At 40.5% G+C, this 23,186-nt stretch overlaps 1 protein-coding gene across 1 annotated transcript in view; it reads left to right on the top strand.

Moving 5' to 3' along the window:
• The window catches only part of wnt4 (wingless-type MMTV integration site family, member 4), a 34,133-nt gene extending 12,977 nt beyond the window's left edge, over positions 1–21,156 (top strand). The window contains exons 2-6 of the mRNA XM_075460123.1: positions 14,949–15,030; positions 15,706–15,859; positions 16,158–16,289; positions 16,452–16,594; positions 19,077–21,156. Of these exons, the coding sequence (XP_075316238.1) occupies positions 14,949–15,030; positions 15,706–15,859; positions 16,158–16,289; positions 16,452–16,594; positions 19,077–19,547 (982 nt within the window). The 3' untranslated portion in view covers positions 19,548–21,156. The remainder of the gene's footprint in view (positions 1–14,948; positions 15,031–15,705; positions 15,860–16,157; positions 16,290–16,451; positions 16,595–19,076) is intronic.
• The last annotated feature ends 2,030 nt before the right edge of the window (positions 21,157–23,186 follow it).

Here is a 23,186-nt window from a genome sequence, read left to right on the forward strand (position 1 = left end):
AATCAGTTAATCAAGTTTAGGCTGCAAATAAAACACAGTATAAAAGGATGATGGCATCAAACCACAGCCAGTGCTCACATGATGTAAATAATGTTTTATGTAACAAAACTAATAAAAAAAAATAATTTGGTCCTTACCAGGTCATAAAATTGGTTGAATACAACCTTATATTGTATTTAACTATACAATTGTCATTATTTATTGAACTAAAACAAAGAGAAAATGCAGAAGCAGTCTGTGAACAGCTAAGTAACCTTCTGATTCAGTAGTTTGTAGAAGCACCTTTAGCAGCAATAACCTGAAGTTGTAATTTTCTCTATGATGTTATCAGTCTCTCACATCTTTGTGGAGGTATTTTGGTCCACTCTTCTTTACAATGTTGCTTCATTGAGGTTTGCAGCATTCCTTTATGCACAGCTCTCACAGCATTTCAGTCAGATTGAGGTCTGGACTCTGACTGGACCGTTGCAACACCTTGATTCTTTTCTTTCTCAGACATTCTGCTGTAGATCTGCTGCTGTGTTTGGGATCTTTGTCCTGTTGATGAGCCAGTTTCAGCCCAGCTTTATCTGTCAGACAGACGGCCTCACATCTGACTCTAGAACACTTTGGTACACAGAGGAGTTCATGGTGGACTCAATGGCTGCGAGGTGCCCAGGTCCTGTAGCTGCAGAACCAGCCCAGATCATCAGCCCTCCACCACCGTGCTTGACAGCTGGTGTGAGGTGTTTGTGCTGATATGCTGTGTTTGGTTTCCTCCAAACGTGCTGCTGTGCATTATGAGCAAACATCTCCACTTTGGTCTCATCTGTTCCAGAAGTCTTGTTGTTTGTTCAGATGTAACTTTGCAAACCTAAGCTGTGCTGCCATGTTCTATTTAGAGAGAAGAGGCTTTCTCCTGCAGCCCTTCCAAACAAGCCATACTTGTTCCTTCCATACCTTCCCAGATTGATGGGCAGCAACAGTTGCTTCTCTAAGATCAGAATCAGAATCAGAATCAGAAAAGTAATTTTTACATCACGAGGAATTTGGCCTGGTCTGTTTGGTGCCATAAGAACAAAAAATATAATAATAATAGAATAAAGTAATAAATGTAAAAAAAATAAAAAATATGTACAAAGTATTTGTAAGAAGAGTGCGTTAATGTTAATGTTAATGTTAATGTTAATCACTGCTGATGTCTTTCCTCCTTGGCATTGTGTTAACACACACCTGAATGCTCCAGAGCAGCAAACTGACAAAACTTCTGCTTTTATAGACGTGCTCACACTTACTGATGATCAGTTAATCAAGTCTATTTGATCAGCAGCACCTGGATGCTACTTAACCTTTTTGACACATTGCTTGTGCATTTAGGCATCATTGATGTTAAATCAATATAGAGTGATGTAACAAATTATGACTGGTTGTTTATCTTGGGTTGTATTTGCCTAAATTTAAGCATGGCGTGCAGCAGTGGTGGATCATGCATCACTTAGCATCACAAAGAGATATAATGTAATGCACATCTATCCATTTTCTATACCCGCTTCATCCAATTTAGGGTCGCGGGGATCCTATCCCAGCTCTCATTGGGCAAGAGGCAGGAAACACGCTGGACAGGTCGCCAGTCCATCACAGGGCCACACAGAGACAAACGAGAAATACAACCATGCACACTCACTTCTTGGGACAATTTTAGAGACACCAATTAACCTAACATGCATGTTTTTGGACAGTGGGAGGAAGCCGGAGTACCCAGAGAGAACCCACACATACACGGGGAGAACATGCAAACTCCATACAGAAAGGCCCCAGCTGGGAGTTGAACCTGGAACCTTCTTGCTGTGAGGTGACGGTGCTAACCGCCACACCACTGTGCAGCCCTGTAATGCACAAATCAGCAAAATTTGGGGGGAAAAAAGAAAAAAAGACTGCACAGCTTGTAGTAGTTGTTTACATTCTTCTCGATACAGTTCCACTCAATCAACAGTGATTTGTCGCTCCACTGAACGACATGTGGTCATCCACAGACTGTGTGTTGGCTTATCTTCTCCGCTCATTCATCATCAGCGCAAAAGTGTCTCATCCATTCAGCCTCCCCGTCTGAGGACTGCAGCCCTCCAAGATTTAAGGAGTGCAGTGGGAGGAGAAACTTTTGATCTTACAGATGCTCCGCAGTCACAACAATGACAGAGAGAGCACAGCACTGCGCTACAAAGCAGGATTTAAGGTCAGAGAGGAAACTTCAGCTTTAATCCTGCATCCTCACACAAAGACATTTTTTTTTTCTCAAAAACTACTAAAGGCTATGCGTAGGTTTTACACTTATCAGGCTATACTTATCACAAATAGCCAAGAGAAATTATAAATGCATACCAAATTAAAGTATGGGTCTTAGAAGGTTAAAAGGTATAGCATATACAGTATGCTATGGTTAATAAACCTTGGTAACTTATAATACATGTGTCCTGCAGCTTTATTCCATTTTCTTCTCGGATTTGACTGCAACAGCTGTGTTGCTTTTATCCTGCATGCTTTCTTTGTGCAGCTTTGTGTATTTTTTATTTTTTTTGTGTGAGAAATCTGTGGCTCTGTCCCTGTTTGCAGCTGGTTCTGTGGTACATGAAGGTGCTCAATGCTACATTTGGAAGAACTGCTCTGACACTGCACTGAGTTGATATCCAAATAGGTGCGACTGTTTTTTTTTTTTTTGTGGTTGTTTAACTTGAAAAAACACATTGTTAATCAATTTAGAATATAAATAGTTTTTGTTGTCCTCACCATTGTTGTCACAATTTAAAGCAACACGTCTTTTTGCTTTTGGTTAAAAAGAAAAAGAGAAGAATCTGTCATGTGAAGGTCATTTGGGGACGAGTAGATTACACGTAATGCGTATATACATATACGTATATATAAGGTAATGCCAGGAGAATTAAAGACACAGATTCCTTGAGGCAGGCTTGAAAGAATTAGGTCAAAAGTTTTTTAAAACTGGTCTTGATCTGCAGTCAAAATCTGGAGTAAAAATCTTTGAAAAAGATAACTAGATCAGCAAATATTTATCATTTAAAAAAAAAAAGAATTTCACTTACACTTTACATCAAAACATCACAAAGCTATTCTCAAATTTCAAGCTTTTACACCACTTTGAACAGACAGGTAGGCAGGACACTGGCTGCTTGGAGCCATTTGATTATAAAGTCATTCGTAAAACCAGGATCAGCAGTTATTTGCCATCTCTGAATGTAGAAAGTTGCATAAATGCAAATTGAGTGAATAGTGCCCTCTACAGGTCACTGTCTGTTCTGCATACACTGTGTGCGTCCACTGTTGAGGCGACAGTGAGGGTTAGCTCAGGTCATTTGTCACACTTGACACTTAAAATCTGCAGTCTGCCAGCAGTGCCTCGTGAAAAAGGCTTTCATGAAATATTTCAGTGGGTGAAAATCGAAACCCTCACTTGTGACGGTGTTGCTTTGGCTGTTTGAAGATCTGCACACTGTGCCTCAGCAGAAAAGAACCCTTTCTTGGAGTCTCTCCTCCTTCCGTTTGCCATCCATGCTATATTTATCTGTTGCTGTGTACCTCCGCTGTTTGCTCTGTGCTGGAAAAGCAAACGTGGATGTTTTCTCATGAGTGCGAATCAGAACTGATGGAGACACAGGGTGTGTTGCAGTTTGGGACTGTTTTTGTTGTTTTGTGTGAAAAGATTTACAGAAGCACAGCATTATCAAGCAGGCATGATCCTGTATGGTGTGCGTCTGCTGCCTAATACACCACCTCTCTTTTCTCTCTCTGATTTGTCCTCCTTTTAGGCCTCATTTCAGGTGACTGAGTGTATACATGGAATTTTTTCAAACTGTATTTTTACCCCTTTAAAATTATTAAAAAGTACAATTTCAAGTGATCTGGAACTGAACCTGCTAAAACATAGTAAATGGTATATCAGTGATTCTCACTATTTTTTTCACAAGAGCCACATTGGCAGAGCAAAATCAAGGGAAGAGCCACTTTTACGACAACATACTAAAGTCCCCTTTTGCAAATATGCATTTCTACATATAAAACATCCCACAAAAAAAGGAACAACACAGCCAATTCATTTTCAATTAACACCACATTTACCTTAATACTAGGATGAGCAGAAGCTGGCGTGCATGTCCTTGACTTTCTTCATGTTGTATTTGTAGTTTGTTGTTGTAATCATAGTGAGACATTCAGGATGAGCATGGTTTTTGTGCTGGTTTTTGTCTTTTTTTAAATTAAAAACCGATCCATTGTGCCTGCATCTCGCGCTGGCTAAAGGAGCTAGCGTACACTGCGGTCAGTGTGAGGTGGTTTAAGCGGGCTGCGTTACCAGGTTTAACAGAGCCCCCTTTAGGAAACACCATTAAAGGCATGGTTGGTAATCCTGTTCAGAAACACATTTTGTAATACTGGGTGAAATGGTCCGTCTGTCCAGAGAGAAATCTATACAAGATGTATTTAGAAAAAGGGACGAAAATAATCAGACCTCTGTGGCAGCTGCAGGACTGAGAAAAAGCTGACCAATCCGAGATCAGCGGGACGCTGATCTCGGATTGGAGCGCCTACAAAAACCAATCAGATGCCTCTGCTTTCTGCCTACGCCCCCCTCTGCCGGCTCCCTGCTCCGTGTGCGCATGCGGTTCTACCGGCTTTGGATGACGCACTGACGGAATGGGGAGGGGGGGGTGGAGCTTAGAGGAGGGGACACTTTCGAATCTTGCTAGCTCTCTTGCTAGCTCTCTAGGATTACCTACCATAGCTTTAAGCCTTAATTAATACTTAATAAAAATACTTAATACTACAAAAACGCAAACTTAATAAAAATACTTAAAACTGTGCAGTATTCGCTGTATGTTATTTGAAAAATAATATTGTTATTGTTACCATATTGTTATAAGCTACTATGCAAGTGCGAGCCGCCAATTAGAGCTTGAGGAGCCGCGCAATGAGTATCTCTGCGGTAAATAGTCACATTTAAAGTCCTGCTGACCCCTCAAAGTGGTTGAAAGTGCAAATTCACCCATTCATTAACCCACTCTCATTCATACATGCAGGCAGAAACAACCTGTAATAATTAGTAATGAAGAATATGCAACCTCTAGAGGTGGCGAGAGCAACTGCATGTGAAGAGTCAAAAATGGTGTCCACGAGGGTGATGGTTGTGTAAAAAGACTGCTTTGTTTTCAAGCCCTACCCGTGATGTTGTTGCTTTAACTAGGAAGTGACAAAGCTGTTGAGTTTATAACACAACAGCATTCTGCTGGTAGTGTTGTAAAAAGAATGCATTTGAGCTGTAGCCACGATTAAGCCACAAAAAAAGCGTTTTGGTAAAGTGTTGTCACAGCTCTCATATGTTGGACTCGATGTCACGTCACACAAAGATGGATGAGTCAAAGCTCTACCTGTAACTGCGTCATTAACCCGCCTCCGTCCTCCTTTAGAGGATTCAGTGGCTTCTTAATTCAAAGACTTGATGTTGAATGTCAGTTCCAACATGGCGACATGGGCCATATTTCCCTCCTTCTACTTATAAAGGGGGTTCTTTTAAGAATTACATTATGGGTCATCCTGTAAGTATGAACAAACAACCTAAATATTTGTATAAAATTGACAAAGTTTAAAAATATTTTTCTTATTATTTTTTATTTATTTATTTAAATTTATTTATTTATTTATTTGTTTATTTTTGCAAGGTTTAGGTTGGTGGTGTGGTGGTTAGCACTGTCGCCTCATAGCAAGAGAGTTCCAGGTTCGACTCCCAGCTGGGACCTTTCTGTACGGAGTCTGCGTGGGTTCTCTCCGGGTACTCCGGCTTCCTCCCACTGTCCAAAAACATGCATGTTAGGTTAATTGGTGTCTCTAAATTGTCCCTAGGAGTGAGTGTGAGTAGTTGTTCGCCTCGTTTGTCTCTGTGTGGCCCTGCGATGGACTGTTGGCCTGTACAGAGTGTACCCCGCCTCTCGCACGATGACCGCTGGGATAGGCTCCAGCTCCCCTGCGACCCGACCGACGGATTAAACGGGTAAAGAAAATGGATGGATGGATGGATGGTTTAAGTTGAACATCTTCTTGGTTTGGAACCAAATCTACTTGGCAAAACTTTAAGATATGCTGCTGCATTGCAATAATCCAATGCCTTGGGTAAAAGTACGAAAATATTTAGGTTCAGAGTAATGTTTTTATACCAAAAATATCTTGTATATGGCTTTTTTTAAATACTGAAATACCATCTAAAGGGACAGATTCAATCTTTCCCACTGCCAGGAATACCATGTTTACCTCATGCACCTCAGTCAGCTACAGCTACAATAAACAGAACTGGACTCAGTAACTCAAACTACTTTCCAGAGGAAACTCATTTAAGCCTCGACAACTTGAGGGAATGGTGTTGCACTCTCGAACAGTGGTCACTTTTGATTGGACAGTAGTAGTCGGCGCACATGGAAGTGAGAGTGAGCTGCCCGCTGTCTTACTGTTCACAGCAAGCTTTTTGTCGGTGAGTTGCTGCTGTCAGTTAAGTGTTTAATTGGATTGAGAACCAATTGAATGCTCTGGGATTACGCTCAAAAGCCAGATGTCTAAGTGAGTTTTTGACCGGTGTAAATAGGGCTCATGTTTAACTCGTGTGTTGAAAACAGATGCTACCTTCTGATTTGATTTCTGATTATAGAGTCATTTCCAGTGAAACTGAAGAACATGACGCCGTCTGATTGAGATCAATTTCCATCATTTTGTTTTACTTGATCCACTTAATCTTTCTCTGCAACATCATCAACAAGGGGGCAGAAAACGATACTTAACAAGGTTTGTTTGGCAGAGCCAAGCTCCCAGCAGAGATGACAAGGCAGTGAACTGAACCAAACACCGAAAAAAGATGGTAGATTATGGATTCAGGCCAGTAAAAAGGACAAACCGGGGTCCCACATGATCCAAGGACAGGAAAGTCTCTGCAGTGCTCACCTTGTTGATCAAAATGCTAAACTATGAACCCGTGTCAGAAGACTTCATTTCATGACATGAACATAATAATATGCAATCAAGGATTCGTATGCACGCAGATCTTATTCATTGCATAAACACCAGGCTTCATGTTGCATGTTAGGCCATGAACTCACTCACCTAGAAACACCTGACCACTCATGTCAGGATCTGGTCCTCTTTCACCATATTTTATGGCAAATGTATTGATTTAATTGACACATCCTAGCTGAAATAATGATGACATTATTCTTCAAGCTAATAATAAAATCCATTCCAGTCTCTATATATTACTTTGTTTATAGTATGGAAAATGTGGCAGGTTGTAAAGTAGCCCTGTCGTGAACATTTTTACGTATTGAGCCAAGTGAAATGAAAGTAACCAACCAATAAGGAACGCGAAAACACAGCCAACGTCTCAGTCCAGCTCATTCAGAAATATAGTCATTTTACACTTTCCAAAAGTCGATATTAAAAGTCTTAACAATGAGATGGCATTTCATGATTAAGTCATTACATCACCGTAAACAAGAATATACAAGTGATGAAAATGTACACTGCAAAAAGCCAGCTTTCAAAAACAAGAAAAAAAGTACAAAAATTAGGTATATTTTGCTTAAAAAAAGAAAATTATCTGCCAATGGAACAAGAAAATGTGGCTTGTCAAGATTTTTCAAAACAAGTAAAAATATCTAATCTCAATTAACCCACAAATACCTTAGCATTAGTGTGTTTTAACTAATAACAAGTACATTTTTCTTGATTCTAATTAAATACACGTGGCCTATTTTCTCAATATATTGAAAAATATTCTTGAATTAAGTAAATGCCAGAGCCATTATCTTGACATAGTGGTATGCACTAGGCCTTATGTTTCTTGAAACCAGCTTGGAAACTGTTGATATTCTAGCTTCAAGCATGTACTTACTCAAAGCAGGTCCTAAAATCTCAGTAACAAGCTGGAATATCTTATTTAGATAATTAAGGACAGAAACACTTAAAACAAGTGAAACAGTCTAACATAAAAACTGCTTACTAAGAAGAACTATCTTATCGGACAAAAAATAAGCATATATCCCTTTGATCTGAGATATTTCTTCTTACTTAGATTTCACTTTTTGCAGTGTACTTCTATTAAAAAACTTTTATGACTGTGATGTACATGCATTCCATAATTTTTGTAAGCAAGAATACTGTCTATTTATTCCAATAACATCTTTTTTTAGAGTATGCGCTGATCTTTGCATGGTATTAACCATATATAGACAACCTGTGTCATCATCAGTGTGTATTCTGATTAGAATTATCTATAGTGTTGAGCCTCCCATCAGACTGTGGTGGCAGGGGGGGGGGGGCCGGATGAGGTATGAGGCATTCCACCTGGTTTTTGCGGTGCATTCGCAGGCTGCTGTGTGTTTGTGTTGCATTATTCGTCACAGCCTTCACAACACCACTGGCTCCATTGGGCTTAGGCCCCTAGGATTTGAGCACGCAACCACCAGAGGCCAGATAGATAGAACGAGGGAGAGGGGAGTGAGGATAAGATGTGGCGCCATTGTGTGTGTGTGTGTGTGTGTGTGTCTTTCTATGGGTTGACTCATCTGTAGAGGTGTTTTGTTAACCTCATCTCTGGGAAACGAAGGGTATACACAACAGAATGAAAAGATAAAGTGAGACACTTGCCCAAGGCCAGCACTGAACTTTTCCCATGCATCCATTCACACATGCACACAGGCACACATCTCCAGAAAATTACCTGGAAAACTGCTTATCCGATGTTTATTAAATGTTTCCAGGGTGAATGTCAGGCCAGTGGGCTGGCATCCAGCTGTTTGTGTCCTTGCGTGTGTGGTGCTGCCCATCAGAGGAGCAGATTTTTGCCGTCTTGTGTTTTCTCTTTGGGTTTTTTTTTTTTTAAATCGCTGTCTGATGGTCTCCCAGCTGGATGGCTTGACCCAAACGTAGCGCACTTGCCCAAGGCTGCGCTAAAGAACAAAGAGGGATCAAACGCCGCACATGGCTTTGATGAAAGCCTTGCAACTGCAGTGGAGCAAATGAGAGCCGGCAAGAGTTGATCTGGATTGGATCCACACTGGAGTGGGAGAGAAATAACCTCACAGACAGCTGAAGGACAGGCGGCAGGGGTCAATACTTACCCTAAACAGTTTACGTTTTCTGCAACAAAATTCACAGAAGACAACAGAAAGCACTTTCATGAGCGCAGTGTTTATCTAATTTCCATATTGTTTAAGTTGATTGGCTGCATGTTAAAAGGGATAATCCGGAGTAAAATGCACTTTAGATCAATTTACGGGATGTTGGGAGTACATACGTTGAGTTGACATCAAAATCATGTCATTCGGATGTGTTTTGAGAATTTCGATTTGACCGTTTTTAGCCAAAAGTCGTTAGCCTGGAAGTGACCGGGGCAAATCATGTCACCGCTACAAAACGCTATTTTTATACCTCTTCTACAGCTCTATAATCAAGAGATATAATCAAGCCAGTACCTTTCCGGAAATGTTGTTGCTGCAGCTGCCACTTAAGACCATGGTGAAGTTGGTTTGATATTGGATATTCGACAGATATTCACAATAAGGAAATAAGGTGTCTTTTTTTTCAATCCAATATCAAACCAACTTCACCACGGTCTTAGCGGCAGCTGCAGCAGCAACATTTCCGGAAAGGTACTGGCTTGATTAAATTCATTCTGGACTCTATATCCGACCACATGAAGACCTCGGGACACTTCGGTTTGGCTTTAGGGACCCTCTACTCACTACCAAGTAAGTGTTATGTTGTTTGGAGCTGTAGAAGAGGTATAAAAATAGCGTTTTGTACCGGCGAAATGATATGCCCCGGTCACTTCCAGGCTAACGACTTTTGGCTAAAAACGGTCAAATGGAAATTCTCAAAACACATCCGAATGACATGATTTTGATGTCAACTCAACGTATGTTCTCCCAACATCCCGTAAATTGATCTAAAGTGCGTTTTACTCCGGATTATCCCTTTAAGTTAAGTTTGTAATCAACCCTGAGGATTGAAATTTCTCACAATTACTCGTTACATGTATTTTTCCTTAAACTGGTCACAAAAAGAGTATTAATCCAAGTCATGATGATGAGATGATACCTTCAGCAGCTGCACAGTCACGTAAAGAAGAAAGTACACTCACACTTTCAGTCCCATTCATTTATAATGTATGACCAAATGAAAATAAATCTTCTCCTTACTGGATAAAAAACAGGTAAACACAACCTCAGATGAACAAGAACACATTAAATATCACACTGTGTCATTATTAAAGTTTATCCCAAGAGCAGATTCTGTAAAAAAAAAACATGAGCAACATCTCAAACTCTAAAGGCCTCAGTTAAATGCCAACGTTTATGACAGCACAGTTAGAAAAAGTCGGAACAAGTATGGCTTGTTTGGAAGGGCTGCAGGAGAAAGCCTCTTCTCTCTAAAAGGAACACGGCAGCACAGCTCAGGTTTGCAAAGCTGCATCTGAAAAAACCACAAGACTTCTGGAACAGATGAGAGCAAAGTGGAGATGTTTGCTCATAATGCACAGCAGCACGTTTGGAGGAAACCAAACACAGCATATCAGCACAAACACCTCACACCAGCTGTCAAGCACGGTGGTGGAGGGCTGATGATCTGGGCTAGTTCTGCAGCCACAGGACCTGGGCACCCTGCAGTCATTGAGTCCACCATGAACTCCTCTGGATACCAAAGTACTCTTAAGTCAAATGTTTTTTAACACACTGCTACAAGATTTTTTCTTTGTTTTTGACAAAATGAATAATGGCACAGTCCAATATGATTTTGTTCTTGAATATGCATGCAGTTATTTGTCTGATTATATAAGAATAATAATAATAAGTCCAGAAACAATAACAATTATAATAAAGTTGTTGTTCCAACACATACCCTGAGGAAAGAGAGAGTTGCTGTGTCATCAAATATATTAAATCTTTTCAAATTTTGATTAGTTTTGCTTACTGCTATTTTTCACAGCAGGTGCTTTTCGGCGTACTTTAGAGCAGGTCGAGCTGTTCCATGTTAAATGTCTGACTGCACTTTTTGAAAAGATGTGGATTTGGTTTAGGTAGATTTCCCAGAGATCTACCATGGATTCATTCCAATATTTGAGACTTAAAGTCAAAAGGCAATCACCAATAACTGCTTAAAAAGTTGTTTCAATCGTTTCTCGTGCTATCAAGAAGTTTTACAGTCATAACACTATTTAAGATGCTTCCACAACATGGTTTTAAAATGGAACTCAACAATACAAGTTTGCAAAGGATCATGCTGACTGGTGCAAAAACATTTACACTGGAAAAAATGCCCCTCCAAAAATAAGTAAAAAAACAACAAATACAAGACGTTTTTGCTTGAAATAAGCAAAAAAAATCTGCCAATGGAACTGGTGAAAATCGGCTTGTCAAGATTTCTTGAAATAAGATGTGATATTTAGGACTTTTGAGTTAAAAGTGATCTTGAAATTAGCTTAAAAACCTCTTCAAATGTCAAAAAAAGCTTGTTTCATATGATATGCGACTCAAAACAATTTGTTTTCAGACTTTTTCATTTAACAAGATATTCCAGATGTATTGTCTTCAAACAAGTCCCTATATCTGGCTGAAATAGTGCTTGTTAGGCAGTTGTGTCTGATATTAAGTGTACTGAGATATTTTGACTAGAAATGAGACAAATATACTTGGTAAGACTTTGATTTTTTCCAGTGTAAAGTGCTCTGGGCTGACTTGGAGAAATCTGAAGTGGTAGTTTTAAGACTACAAGCTGTACATGGAACCCAGTACAGCCCAACCATGGTCACAGCAATAATGTTTTGCAAAAACTAACTTAGGAAACTGTTTTTTTTACAGAGGTAATGCTTTTTCGAAAAAAGAAAGCCAGAGCAGAGCTTTTTGAGAATGGACTGAATATTTTTGTGGGCAAAGAAAATATAGTTTTTTCTTTATAAGTATTTGCACTAAAATGATTGAAGTAATATTTAAGTAATATTTAATGCTGCATTATCAAGTAACACTCACTTGCCAGTATCAAGTAAATTTTACTGACCATAAAACATAACAGTTTTGAAGATATTAAGTAACATTTACTTAATTACATCTAAGTTTTAAGTTATATTTATTTAAACAAATGAAGTAAAGCCTACTTGTTTTTCATAGGCAGAACATCATTTTACTCAAACTTTTAAGTAAATTTTATATATCTGTAGTATTTGCTGTTATGAAGTAACTTAGTAGATTTTAACGATACACTTTCAGAGTAAAGTTTATGTAGTATTTCTAGGTTTACGTACATACAACTATTAAACATTTAAATTGTATGAGGAAACCTAAGTAAAACTTACTCTTCCCCCATAATTCATGTATTACGTTAATAAAATGTTTAATTTTACTTAAGAAGCTCTAGTTCTTACTGAATCTTAAAAATACGAGGTAGTAATTATGACAGTTACTCTAATAGAGTTTACTTCACCAAAAAGTCACTTTTTCCAGTGTACTTTGAGTAAAACATGGTGGAAGTTGTATAATACTGTCTATAGGGCTGTTTCATTTGTACTTTTGGAGACAATAGCAGCATCATAGGAATGATGCAATCATTGTGAAATGTGTTGAGGTGTTAGAAATGGTTCGACACAAATGTGAGGACAATGATCACATCCAACATAAACTGTCAATGTAAATGTATTACTTCACTAATACGCAAGCTTGTCTGCTGTTTTATCTGTTGACTTGTTCAGTAATCTTAGCCATAGTAACAAAACATTCAAATTTTACCAAATTGATTCACTTGAAACTTGCCGTTGAAATTTAGGGGCGTTGATTATCAGTGCAATTTGGCAGAATATACTGGGTGTTAATAACACAAACACATTCCAGATCCATGAAGGGGGATCGTTATGGTAACGGTGGTGTTCAAACTTCCAGAGAAAGTCAGCTGTAAGTACTGTAAGATGTGAAAGGATGTGGCTGAGATGTGGGAGAGTGGCAGAGAGCAGGGTTATCACAGCGATGAGTGTTTAATAGTGACTTTGTCTGGATGGGAAGAGAAAAAGAAGTCCATCAAAGAGGCAAAGAAAGAAAGGGAAAGATTATCTGAATTGTTGAGAGGGGGCAATGAGAGGGTGAAAGTAGAGGAGGAGCTGTTTGACCTTCAGAAGGAGGATATCCTAATGATAACACCACAGTGAGGAATTGTATCAAACATTATACCAAACTTTAGTACTTAAATCCTAATCTATAAATAACCACAATGTCACGAACCCTTTTAAAACACTTATTCTGTCATCACAGAATAAATAGAAGTAGAAAAACTTTGGTTTGTGTTAAAGCTTTGCCAGTAGTCTGACAGCAGAGCTCTCTGCAGTCTGGCTGTGTTCCATGGCTTGACTGAGATGGACAAACAGGGCTTTACAGTGGTACGTACGGTTAGAGGAATTCATAACCCAGAGAAGCTTGACAAACTTTAAGTCAATACACGTCTACTTGAAAAGAACAAAAGTCTAAAACTAAGATTCGAGGATTTGCAATATGCTGTGAATGTATTTTCTTCATAGTGAAACAGTTCAGGTTATAACATATTCATTAAATTTGTCCCTAAATGTCTCTGAAAGTTCAACATATTGAGACTTATTTGCACTGTGGAGATAAACACGATTGTGTATTTTGAGCTGTGGCCAAACCACAGCTAGCCAAGCTTAGCGTGATGACTAGAAAGCAAGGGTGAAAAGAGCTAGCTTTGGCTCAGTCAAAAGTTTAAACTCCTCCATAACAACTCCTCTAAATTTCATTTACCACACCAAACATTGTTTATTCAGTTTGTATTTATACAGAAAGATTTTAAAAAATATGTACATGCTGGAAGTATTTCTTAATAAAATGTAGTTTTGGTCTTTGCAGTGGTACAATAGCATCAAACTTAGAAACCTTGACGGAAAGGCCTTTTTGGGAATTGTGCCAGTTCCTGCAGCTGACTGTGTCTTCGTGTACCTTTCTCCTAATCCAACTTAATTATGTGAATGTTTTGTCTTACTGGTCAACATTCATGCTCAACAAAGCCAGACTGGCTGTTCCCTATGCCTCTGGTGTTTAAGCTAGGCTAAGACAAACTATGTTACACATCCAGATTTGAGGATACCCTCTCTCGAAAAGAAAGTGAACCGTTATATTAGAATTTTTCACATTCGCTTAAACCAACTCTTTTGAAGAGGGTTGTTTGGAGACGGAGATATTTTTCCTCGAGAAAAATGACTGCCTCAGTCAAAACTGCAATGCAAATTTGGAATGATCATAACTCTGCTTGAGAAAAACTATCACTTTTAGACTCAACATGCGTTTAAATGCTGTCTTAGGAGGGCGAGCCTTAAAGACACCACACGATCAGAGGGTTATGAGAAAGCCTATTTCTGTAAGGCGCAGCTGGGACTTGAGATACGAGACTGAGGTGGAAGTGCCAGGGTCAGGGTATTCTGACTGATGCCATTTTCTCACACATCCTAGATTCTTTGTGTGTGTGTGTGTGTGTGTGTGTGTGTGTGTGTGTGTGTGTGTGTGTATGCAGTATATCTCCCTGACCTGTCTGGCCCGGAGGTGGCTTGAGTGATAAGCCACTTTACCTCCTCATACTGTCATCACAGCCAGACCTCTGTCCAAAGCATTCCCACAACATCACAGGAGCTAACCTTCACACATCAACTGACTAGAGGAATTAATGATGACTAAAATTCAAGCATTTTAGATTTTAAGAAGACTGACTAACAAGGAAAAGGGGGTGTAGCCTAATTGGTGATATTACAAGGAAGTAATTGTCATTCATACTACTTATTACTTCTTAATAATCAAATTGAGCCGTTGGCGTTTCTTCCACTCGGTGTTTTTTCATGGATGACATACTAAAGAAATCTTGTTCTGTTCTTCTGTCAGGTACCTCGCCAAGCTGTCGTCGGTGGGGAGCATCAGGGATGAGGAGACATGCGAAAGGTTACGAGGCCTCATCCAGAGACAGGTACACAACTCAAACTAATGAGAGTACTGACGTAGTAATTACAATTTGCTACACACTGAGATGAAGTTTAAAAGTTTAAACTCCTCCATAACAACTCCTCTAAATTTCATTTACCACTCCAAACATTATTTATTCAGTTTGTATTTATACAGAAAGGTTTAAAAAAAATGTACATGCTGGAAGTATTTCTTAATAAAATGTAGTTTTGGTCTTTGCAGTGGTACAATAGCATCAAACTTAGAAACCTTGACGGAAAGGCCTTTTGGGAATTGTGCCAGTTCCTGCAGCTGACTGTGTCTTCGTGTACCTTTCTCCTAATCCAACTTAATTATGTGAATGTTGTGTCTTACTGGTCAACATTCATGCTCAACAAAGCCAGGCTGGCTGTTCCCTATGCCTTTTGCCTTTTGAGTCATATTTCACATGAAACGAGCTTTTTATTTCATTTGAAGAGATTTTTAAGCTAATTTCAAGATCACTTTTAACTCAAAAGTCCTAAATATCACATTTTATTTCAAGAAATCTTGACAAGCCGATTTTCACTAGTTCCATTGGCAGATTGTTTTTGCTTATTTCAAGCAAAAACGTCTCGTATTTGTTGTTTTTTTACTTATTTTTGGAGGGTCATTTTCTCCAGTGTATTTGGAGATGACAGCACCTGCGTGTATGTTTCAGGTGCAGATCTGTAAGCGCAGCGTAGAGGTGATGGATGCGGTGCGTCGCGGAGCTCAGCTGGCCATAGACGAGTGTCAGTTCCAGTTTCGAAATCGTCGATGGAACTGCTCCACTCTGGAGACCATGCCTGTGTTCGGCAAAGTGGTCACACAGGGTAAGATTACACAGAAATGCTTCATAATGCTTAGAGAGGTGAAGTTCTCAGTGTTTCTACCTTCATGGATAAACAGTACTGAGACCTAAATAACTTTGATATCACTTCTGATTTACTGTGACGGTTTTGAGCTTGTTTCCATTTGTATTGGCTCCTCCATTCTAAGGTCTGACCACCTTTCTTCGGCCTAAAATTTTTCTTTCTTCTTTTCTTACTTACAATACAGACTGAGAAGCTCTTTCATTGACACAATAAAGCAATATGACTGTGTATGTCTGTGTTTGTGTACGTGCGTTAGGCACCCGTGAGGCGGCCTTTGTGTATGCCATCTCAGCAGCCAGTGTGGCATTTGCGGTCACAAGGGCCTGCAGCAGTGGAGAGCTGGAAAAATGTGGCTGCGACCACAATGTACATGGAGTCAGCCCGGAGGGTAGGTTTCCCTCTCTCTTTCACACAAACTTACACACATGGAAAAGAAACAGAGAGGCCAACCAAAGTAGAACATTTCATTGCAAAAAAATAATACTCTTGTGAAATTTGAAATCAATTCAGTCAACCACTTTCTGTCAACCACTATCTTGATATCTCCTAGGGTTCCAGTGGTCAGGCTGCAGTGATAACATTGCGTATGGAGTGGCCTTCTCTCAGTCCTTTGTGGATGTGAGGGAGAGGAGTAAAGGCCAGTCCTCTAGTCGGGCTCTCATGAACCTGCACAACAATGAGGCTGGAAGGAAGGTAACTCAGAATCAGAATCAGAATTACTTTATTAATCCCTTGCGGGAAATTCCTTTGTTGCAGTGCTCTCATTACAGAAAAAAAAGAAAAGATGAATAAGAATAACATAGGGAAAAAATAATAAATAAAAAATCTCAATATGTACAAAAATACAATAAACAGTAAACAGAATTTACAATGCTACTCAGTAGCTAATTATTATTGTTATTGCACATGACCGGGTTATTGCACATGGTGAAGTGATGTCAGACACTGGAATTGTACAGTTTGATGGCCACAGGCAGGAATGACTTCCTGTGGCCCTCTGTGGTGCAGCGTGGTGCAATCAGTCTCTGGCTGAAGGTGCTTCTGTGGCTGACCAACACATTGTGAAGAGGATCAGGGATGGGCAACTTCCATGATAAAGAGGGCCAACATTTTTTCAGCACTACCATTGGAGGGCCACATGACCACGCACTTCGAATGATTGGATATGGAAGAAGCTACAAATGATTCTAAATAAGAACACATTTTATATGAATTTATATCTGTTTTTCATTGGTTTTCCTTTGAATTCGCTGAAGAGGTACTCTTCTTCCCATTTTGGCTGAAAAATGCGATTTTCTCGGTCAAGTTTTCTCTTTTTGCCACTGCTAGTGGCCATGGCTCTTGACTTTCCTATTCGCTGTTGCGGAAAGCGGCCCGGGCCCCGCTATTGTTTGCGTATGGCGCGCCCTCTATTGGTCAACAGTATAATTACATTTTTCTTTTTTTTTTTTAATTATTAAATTATTATTGATCTATTTGCGGGCCGTACTGAGTGAGGACAAGGGCCGTGTGCGGCCCCCGGGCCGCCAGTTGCCCATCCCTGATGTAGATTATCATCAAATTTCAGGTTATTTGAGACAGTTAGGTTTTACTTAATTTGAGGCAAGTCCAGGTCAAGTCTGAAGTTACATGAGAAAAGTCTATCAAGTGTCCAACTCAAGGGAAAGACGTAAAATGTGAGTTTTACTATTTGTAGAGTTCTATACAGTCAGAGCTATCTGATACAGTCAATTCTAGGTCATTTGAGACCAATCCAAGTCAGGCCTCAAGTCATCCTAGATAACCCGACATAGTCCAAATCATAACCCTACTTACGTAGGAAAAATAATCTGAGCAAAGTGTCAGATCATTCGAGAAATGTCCGAGACCAGCCTCAAGCGTATCAAGACAAATCCACTTTGAAATCATTCCAGAAAAGTTCAAAACAAGTTTCCATTCTGAACCAAGTTAGAAAATCCAGTTGGGTCTTTTGGTCATAAAATACGTCAAAATTAGGTTTAACCCTAGAACACTGTGGGACATTTTTGTAACACCATCACAAACATTGGGCGTATTTTACCCGATATAATATACAGCCCAATAAAATTTTCATCAAAATATATTAAAACACAACAATACACAAACTGAAGTACTATTCAATGCCTCATAAAACAAAAAAAAAGGTACCATGAGGGGCCCCTATAAAAAGGCTCTAAAATGAGTGAAAAATTAGAGAATTCATAAAAAAGATAATAATCATGCAGCTGGGAACATGTCATATACATTACTATAATAGCGTTCCCCCGACATTAGTGTTCTGGGGTTAAAGTCATTTGAATTCGAGTCGAAACATTCAAGGGAAAATCCAAATCAAGCCATCTGTCAGATTTAAGCCAAATAACCGACTGAAAATTATTTGTTTATGTTAATGGTGATTTTATGTTAATGTGAATTAGGCCTTTCAAGGCAATTGACGGCTTCGACTGTGGCTACTTTCAAAGTCACAAGTAAAATCTTCAACCACTTCAGTATGTTATGTTTCACAGAATTTCAGTCAAAATTAAGATCCAAACTCAGATTTTTGTGATTTAGGACCAAACTTCTTCTCCAGACATTTATGGCGTGTTTCCACTATGCAGTCCGGTACGGGTCGGGTCGGAACGGTTCGCTTATTTCAGTGTTTCCACTACCACGAAAGCGTACCGATCCGTACCGTTAGCATTTTTGTAACCCTTCTGCTTGGGGTACCGAGCACACAGGACCGGTTCCAGGCTCTGCTCTCCGGTGTTGGTGAGGAGGCTGTGCAGCGGGAGCTCGATGGCGCTGTGCCAAACCAAAAAGTTTTCCAGCTGATTGCCTCAAAAATGGCAGAGGTGGTTTCAACCGGACCGCGAGCCGGTGTTGCATTAAGCTGAAGAAGCTTGGAGGTGGTCCGAAATTATGGATGTTATTTGTTATTTGTTATTTACGCTTCGGCACGCACTCCGCCCAGCCCTTTGGGTCCCCTTTGTACAGTGGGAACGCAAGCTGACCCCAAAGTGACCCGACCCGTACCGTCCTGCATAGTGGAAACGAGGCTTTGGTTTTAGTTGGTATGCGTCAGCACAGTTTTAGATACATCAGTTAGTGACCAGTTTTGTTTTTTATGTAATCCCTGTCTCTAAATTTCCATCAGCTTACATAATGTTCTCTGCAGGCCATCCTGTCCCACATGCGCGTGGAATGCAAATGTCACGGCGTGTCAGGATCCTGTGAGGTGAAAACCTGCTGGAAAGCCATGCCGCCATTCCGCAAAGTGGGCAACGTCATCAAGGAGAAGTTTGACGGTGCCACTGAGGTGGAGCAACGCAAAGTGGGCTCAACCAAAGTTCTGGTGCCTCGAAATTCCCAGTTCAAACCTCACACGGATGAAGATCTCGTCTACCTGGACCCGAGTCCGGACTTCTGTGACTATGATCCACGCACGCCGGGTATGCTGGGCACGGTGGGTCGCCAGTGTAACAGAACCTCAAAGGCCATTGATGGCTGTGAACTGATGTGCTGCGGCCGTGGCTTCCAGACGCAGGAAGTGGAGGTGGTGGACAGGTGTAGCTGTAAGTTCCACTGGTGCTGTTACGTGAAATGCAAACAGTGCCGCAAAATGGTGGAGATTCACACCTGCCGATGATGCAGGTGGGGACACTGAGGGCACTTCTGAAGGACAAAAGAAAGCCCCGGACTCCTCCTACAATTAAAGACGAGAGAAAACAAGGAGGACTTGTGAAGCTCCCTCTTCTTCCACTTAAAACCACCCCCACCCTACTGCTACAGGTCAACCAAAACAGGCCGAGTAACTGAGAGGTCAAAATCCATCCTATTCATTTCATGCCAGCGCAACGAATCTCAGTAGATTAGTAGCATCGGAGAAAAGCTACAGGCTGTTTGTTTCTTCTCAAGCAGAGAACATCCTCCACTTCCTGTCGGCCTCATGCTAATGTTTGGTTTGTCATTGATGCTTCTTATTTTTAAAATGTTTAACTTATTTGTTGAGATTGAGAAGATTGCCTGGGAGGATCATAAAAGGATGGGTTACACAAGTGGAGATAATAATGGACTAAACTGGACCTATGGCTTGGCAGATGTCGGTGGGGTTGGGGTGAGGAGGAAGGGTTATTCGCCCTCTGTCCTTGATGGACAGACCATGGCAGGGCGGCGCTGAGGTTCAGCTAAACCCTGAATCCTTTACTTTGCCCCCTGCAATGCGCTGACGCCGCTCCCCTCATACACGCTCACTTTCTTCCTCTCAAAGGTAGGATGATGATGGACAGGTAAAAGCCACTGTCAGCTCCTTCTTGTCTTCTCTGTGGGCCCATATCGCTGACAGGTGATGGACATCAGGCGAACAACACACAAATAAATACCCAGTAAACACATGTATTCAGCCACAGCTGCTATGTTCAACAGAAAATCGGAAACCTCCTGTAAACACAGTTACCAGATCATAATGATAATACGATTTATTATTTTTCAGAACGTTATTACTGCGAAAAATTGTGTGCTCTTTTGGATTGATGTTGATTGTAGTCGCCATCTGCCAAATGTTAGTTTGCTTAATAAAAACAAAAATAGACACACGGTGACATGCAAACTCATACAATGTAAACACGCATTCACACACAAAGGGGTCTCCCAGAAGGTCGCCGAGCATGTTCGTCATGCAAGATGACTCAAGCACTTTCCCTCCAAGCGCACATAGAGCCCTCGCCCCACAGCAACAAACGCCCAACCACATAACCAGTGTTCCCCATTCATATCGCTCTCTCTCACACACACACACACACACACACACACACACACACACACACCGCAGACATAAAGCTTCCAATGCCACTGTCAGGACTTGTTGCGTCGTACCACCATAAAACCAAGCTTTCCTGTAATACACGCTATCATTCTAGAAACATACTGTAGATCTGTACTTGTACACTGAAGAAGACTATAATGCCTATGAATGTATGTTAATACTGAATATATGCTGTGTCAAAAATGTCAAAAAGAAGTGTTGTCACTTATTTTGTAAGAAACTATATGGTGTGTGTGTGTGTGAGAGAGAGAGAGAGAGAGAGTGAAAGAGAAAGAATAACAACTACCAAAAAGAAAAAAAAAGGGAACATGAGAGGACTGAAAAAGATGGCAAGTCAAAGAGTACAGGTCCTATTTCACCACCAAAACCTGACATGCACACACACACGCACAGCCCTGCTGACAGACATTCACATATTTCAATAAAATCATCCATTTCCCGTGTCTTCGGCTGCATTATTATGTGGCCACAGTTTGTGCTGTGCAGCATTTTGTGTGTGTTTGTGTGTGTGTGTATGCGGTGTAATACACCCTGAGGTCCATTCCTGCACCCTTGACACCTATAAACATAATTTACGTGCCATTTATCTGCGCATACAGTATATCACAGAAGATAAATGGGTGTATTTCCCCCTACATTGAGAACCTGGTTGTCTGGCTGTGGGAAGAACTAAAGTGGCCGCTTGGGTTTCAAAGATCGTCCGATTGGGTTTGGGCTGAAGATGGAGCAGGCGCAGGAACACCGGGCTAACAGGGATTACAGCGAAATGCAGACCACATGGCACAAACTTTTTTCCTCCTTCTGTGTCTATTAATATCAAACTGCCCCCTCAACCCCCCCCGCAAAACCTTCCCACACTGGCCTTCTAGCTCTTTCTACTCCAATATCTTTGACTTGCACTGATTCCAGTCAGTCCCCCCTCCGCAGACCCCCTGTGCAACTCTAACCACTCTTGGTCCACGATAGCAGGGATCTGTCCTTCATTAAGCCACTGTGATGACCTAGATGATGTGGCTGCTGGTGGTGGCCACATTGATTGGGAATGTCTGCTGGCTTGTGCGTTTGTGTGTGCACTCAGTCTGCCAGACAGCCAGTCAGAAAACTCTAATGCTTCTTGTGGTTTCCTGCCAAGACACAAGACCGACAGTATGTTTTCACAGTGTCTGTGGGTGTATTAATGTCTGTCAAAGTCAAGATGCAAAAAAAAAACTAGGTTTATCAGTGCTAAGACAAACATGTTTGGCTTTGAACTAATCACAGCTGATAATTGGGGGGGGGGGGGGGGGGTGTATTCTCCCTTGTTTAATACATACACCTACAGTTACTTGTTATGTTTAACATTGAGTTTAGCCTAGCCTAGCTCAGTTAGCAATCAAGATGCAACAATGCAAAGGTACAGGAAAAGGCTAGCTTCATTTCATGGAGTTTCTTCTTCTTTTTTTAAGTCTTTAAGGGCAGTTGAATTCATTTTTTCAAACGAATTTAAAACAAACATGCAACTTTTGAATGTATGCTAATGTCAACCCCTCCACACACACACACAATGCTCTTAACCTCACACAATCAGTGGTCCGTGTCTGGTTTTCTGTCAGCTTCTCACTACACCGGACATTAATATATTGCAGCTCCAGTTCCATGATAAGTTCTTGAAACCCGTCTTCTAAAACAACACGGATGGACCACAGATTTTTGCACATAAACCTTGTTGTCTTGTCGGTGATGGCCCTTTGTACGAGTCTCTGCTGGGGCTAACTGTGCCCAAGACTGACTTTCGTACATGTGATGCTTCTGCTGCTTCATTTGGGTGGGTGGCAAGCTAGCAGGTGGGTCCAGGGATTTTTTTTTTATCGTAGAGTGAGATAGCAGCTTTGTCCCTTTATTACAATACATCATAAAGGTGTATTTTCACAGTAGCTGTGAAAATACATCTACACCGCAAATGAAAAACACATCAAGGACAGAAAGGAACCCCCACATAATTACTACAAGCAAACATAGTAAACATAAAAAAAATACGCCTTATAGACAGAAAATCAATCGTTTAACAGTTATTTTAAAAGACGCTGTACCACATTTAGATGTTGATCAAATGTTGACATTTCAATTGACAATTAAAAAAAAAAAAAAAGAATTCTCTGAGTAAAGTTCTGTCCCAAGGTTGAACGAATGGGATCTTAAATTAGATGAACGTGTTGGATTTCTGGCTTTGCTTTAGCACCCTGCAGCTATAACAGTTGTTCTCTGAACAACTCAGGATAATGCAAAACTATGGGAGCCTGCGTAGTTTTAGAGTGTTGGACAGGCATCCTGGGCCTCAAAATTAGAGACCAATTTTCCAGATGAATTCACTCATTAGATCAACGTGACATGTAATAACAGCAATGTAAGCGGTGATCATGGAGGTGGCTGTCTCCCAAACACATAAAGCTTATCATGAGACAGCATCAAGATATGGAATACAGT

The sequence above is a fragment of the Odontesthes bonariensis genome, chromosome 3 (genome assembly GCF_027942865.1).
Source record: "Odontesthes bonariensis isolate fOdoBon6 chromosome 3, fOdoBon6.hap1, whole genome shotgun sequence".
NCBI classification, from domain to species: domain Eukaryota; kingdom Metazoa; phylum Chordata; class Actinopteri; order Atheriniformes; family Atherinopsidae; genus Odontesthes; species Odontesthes bonariensis.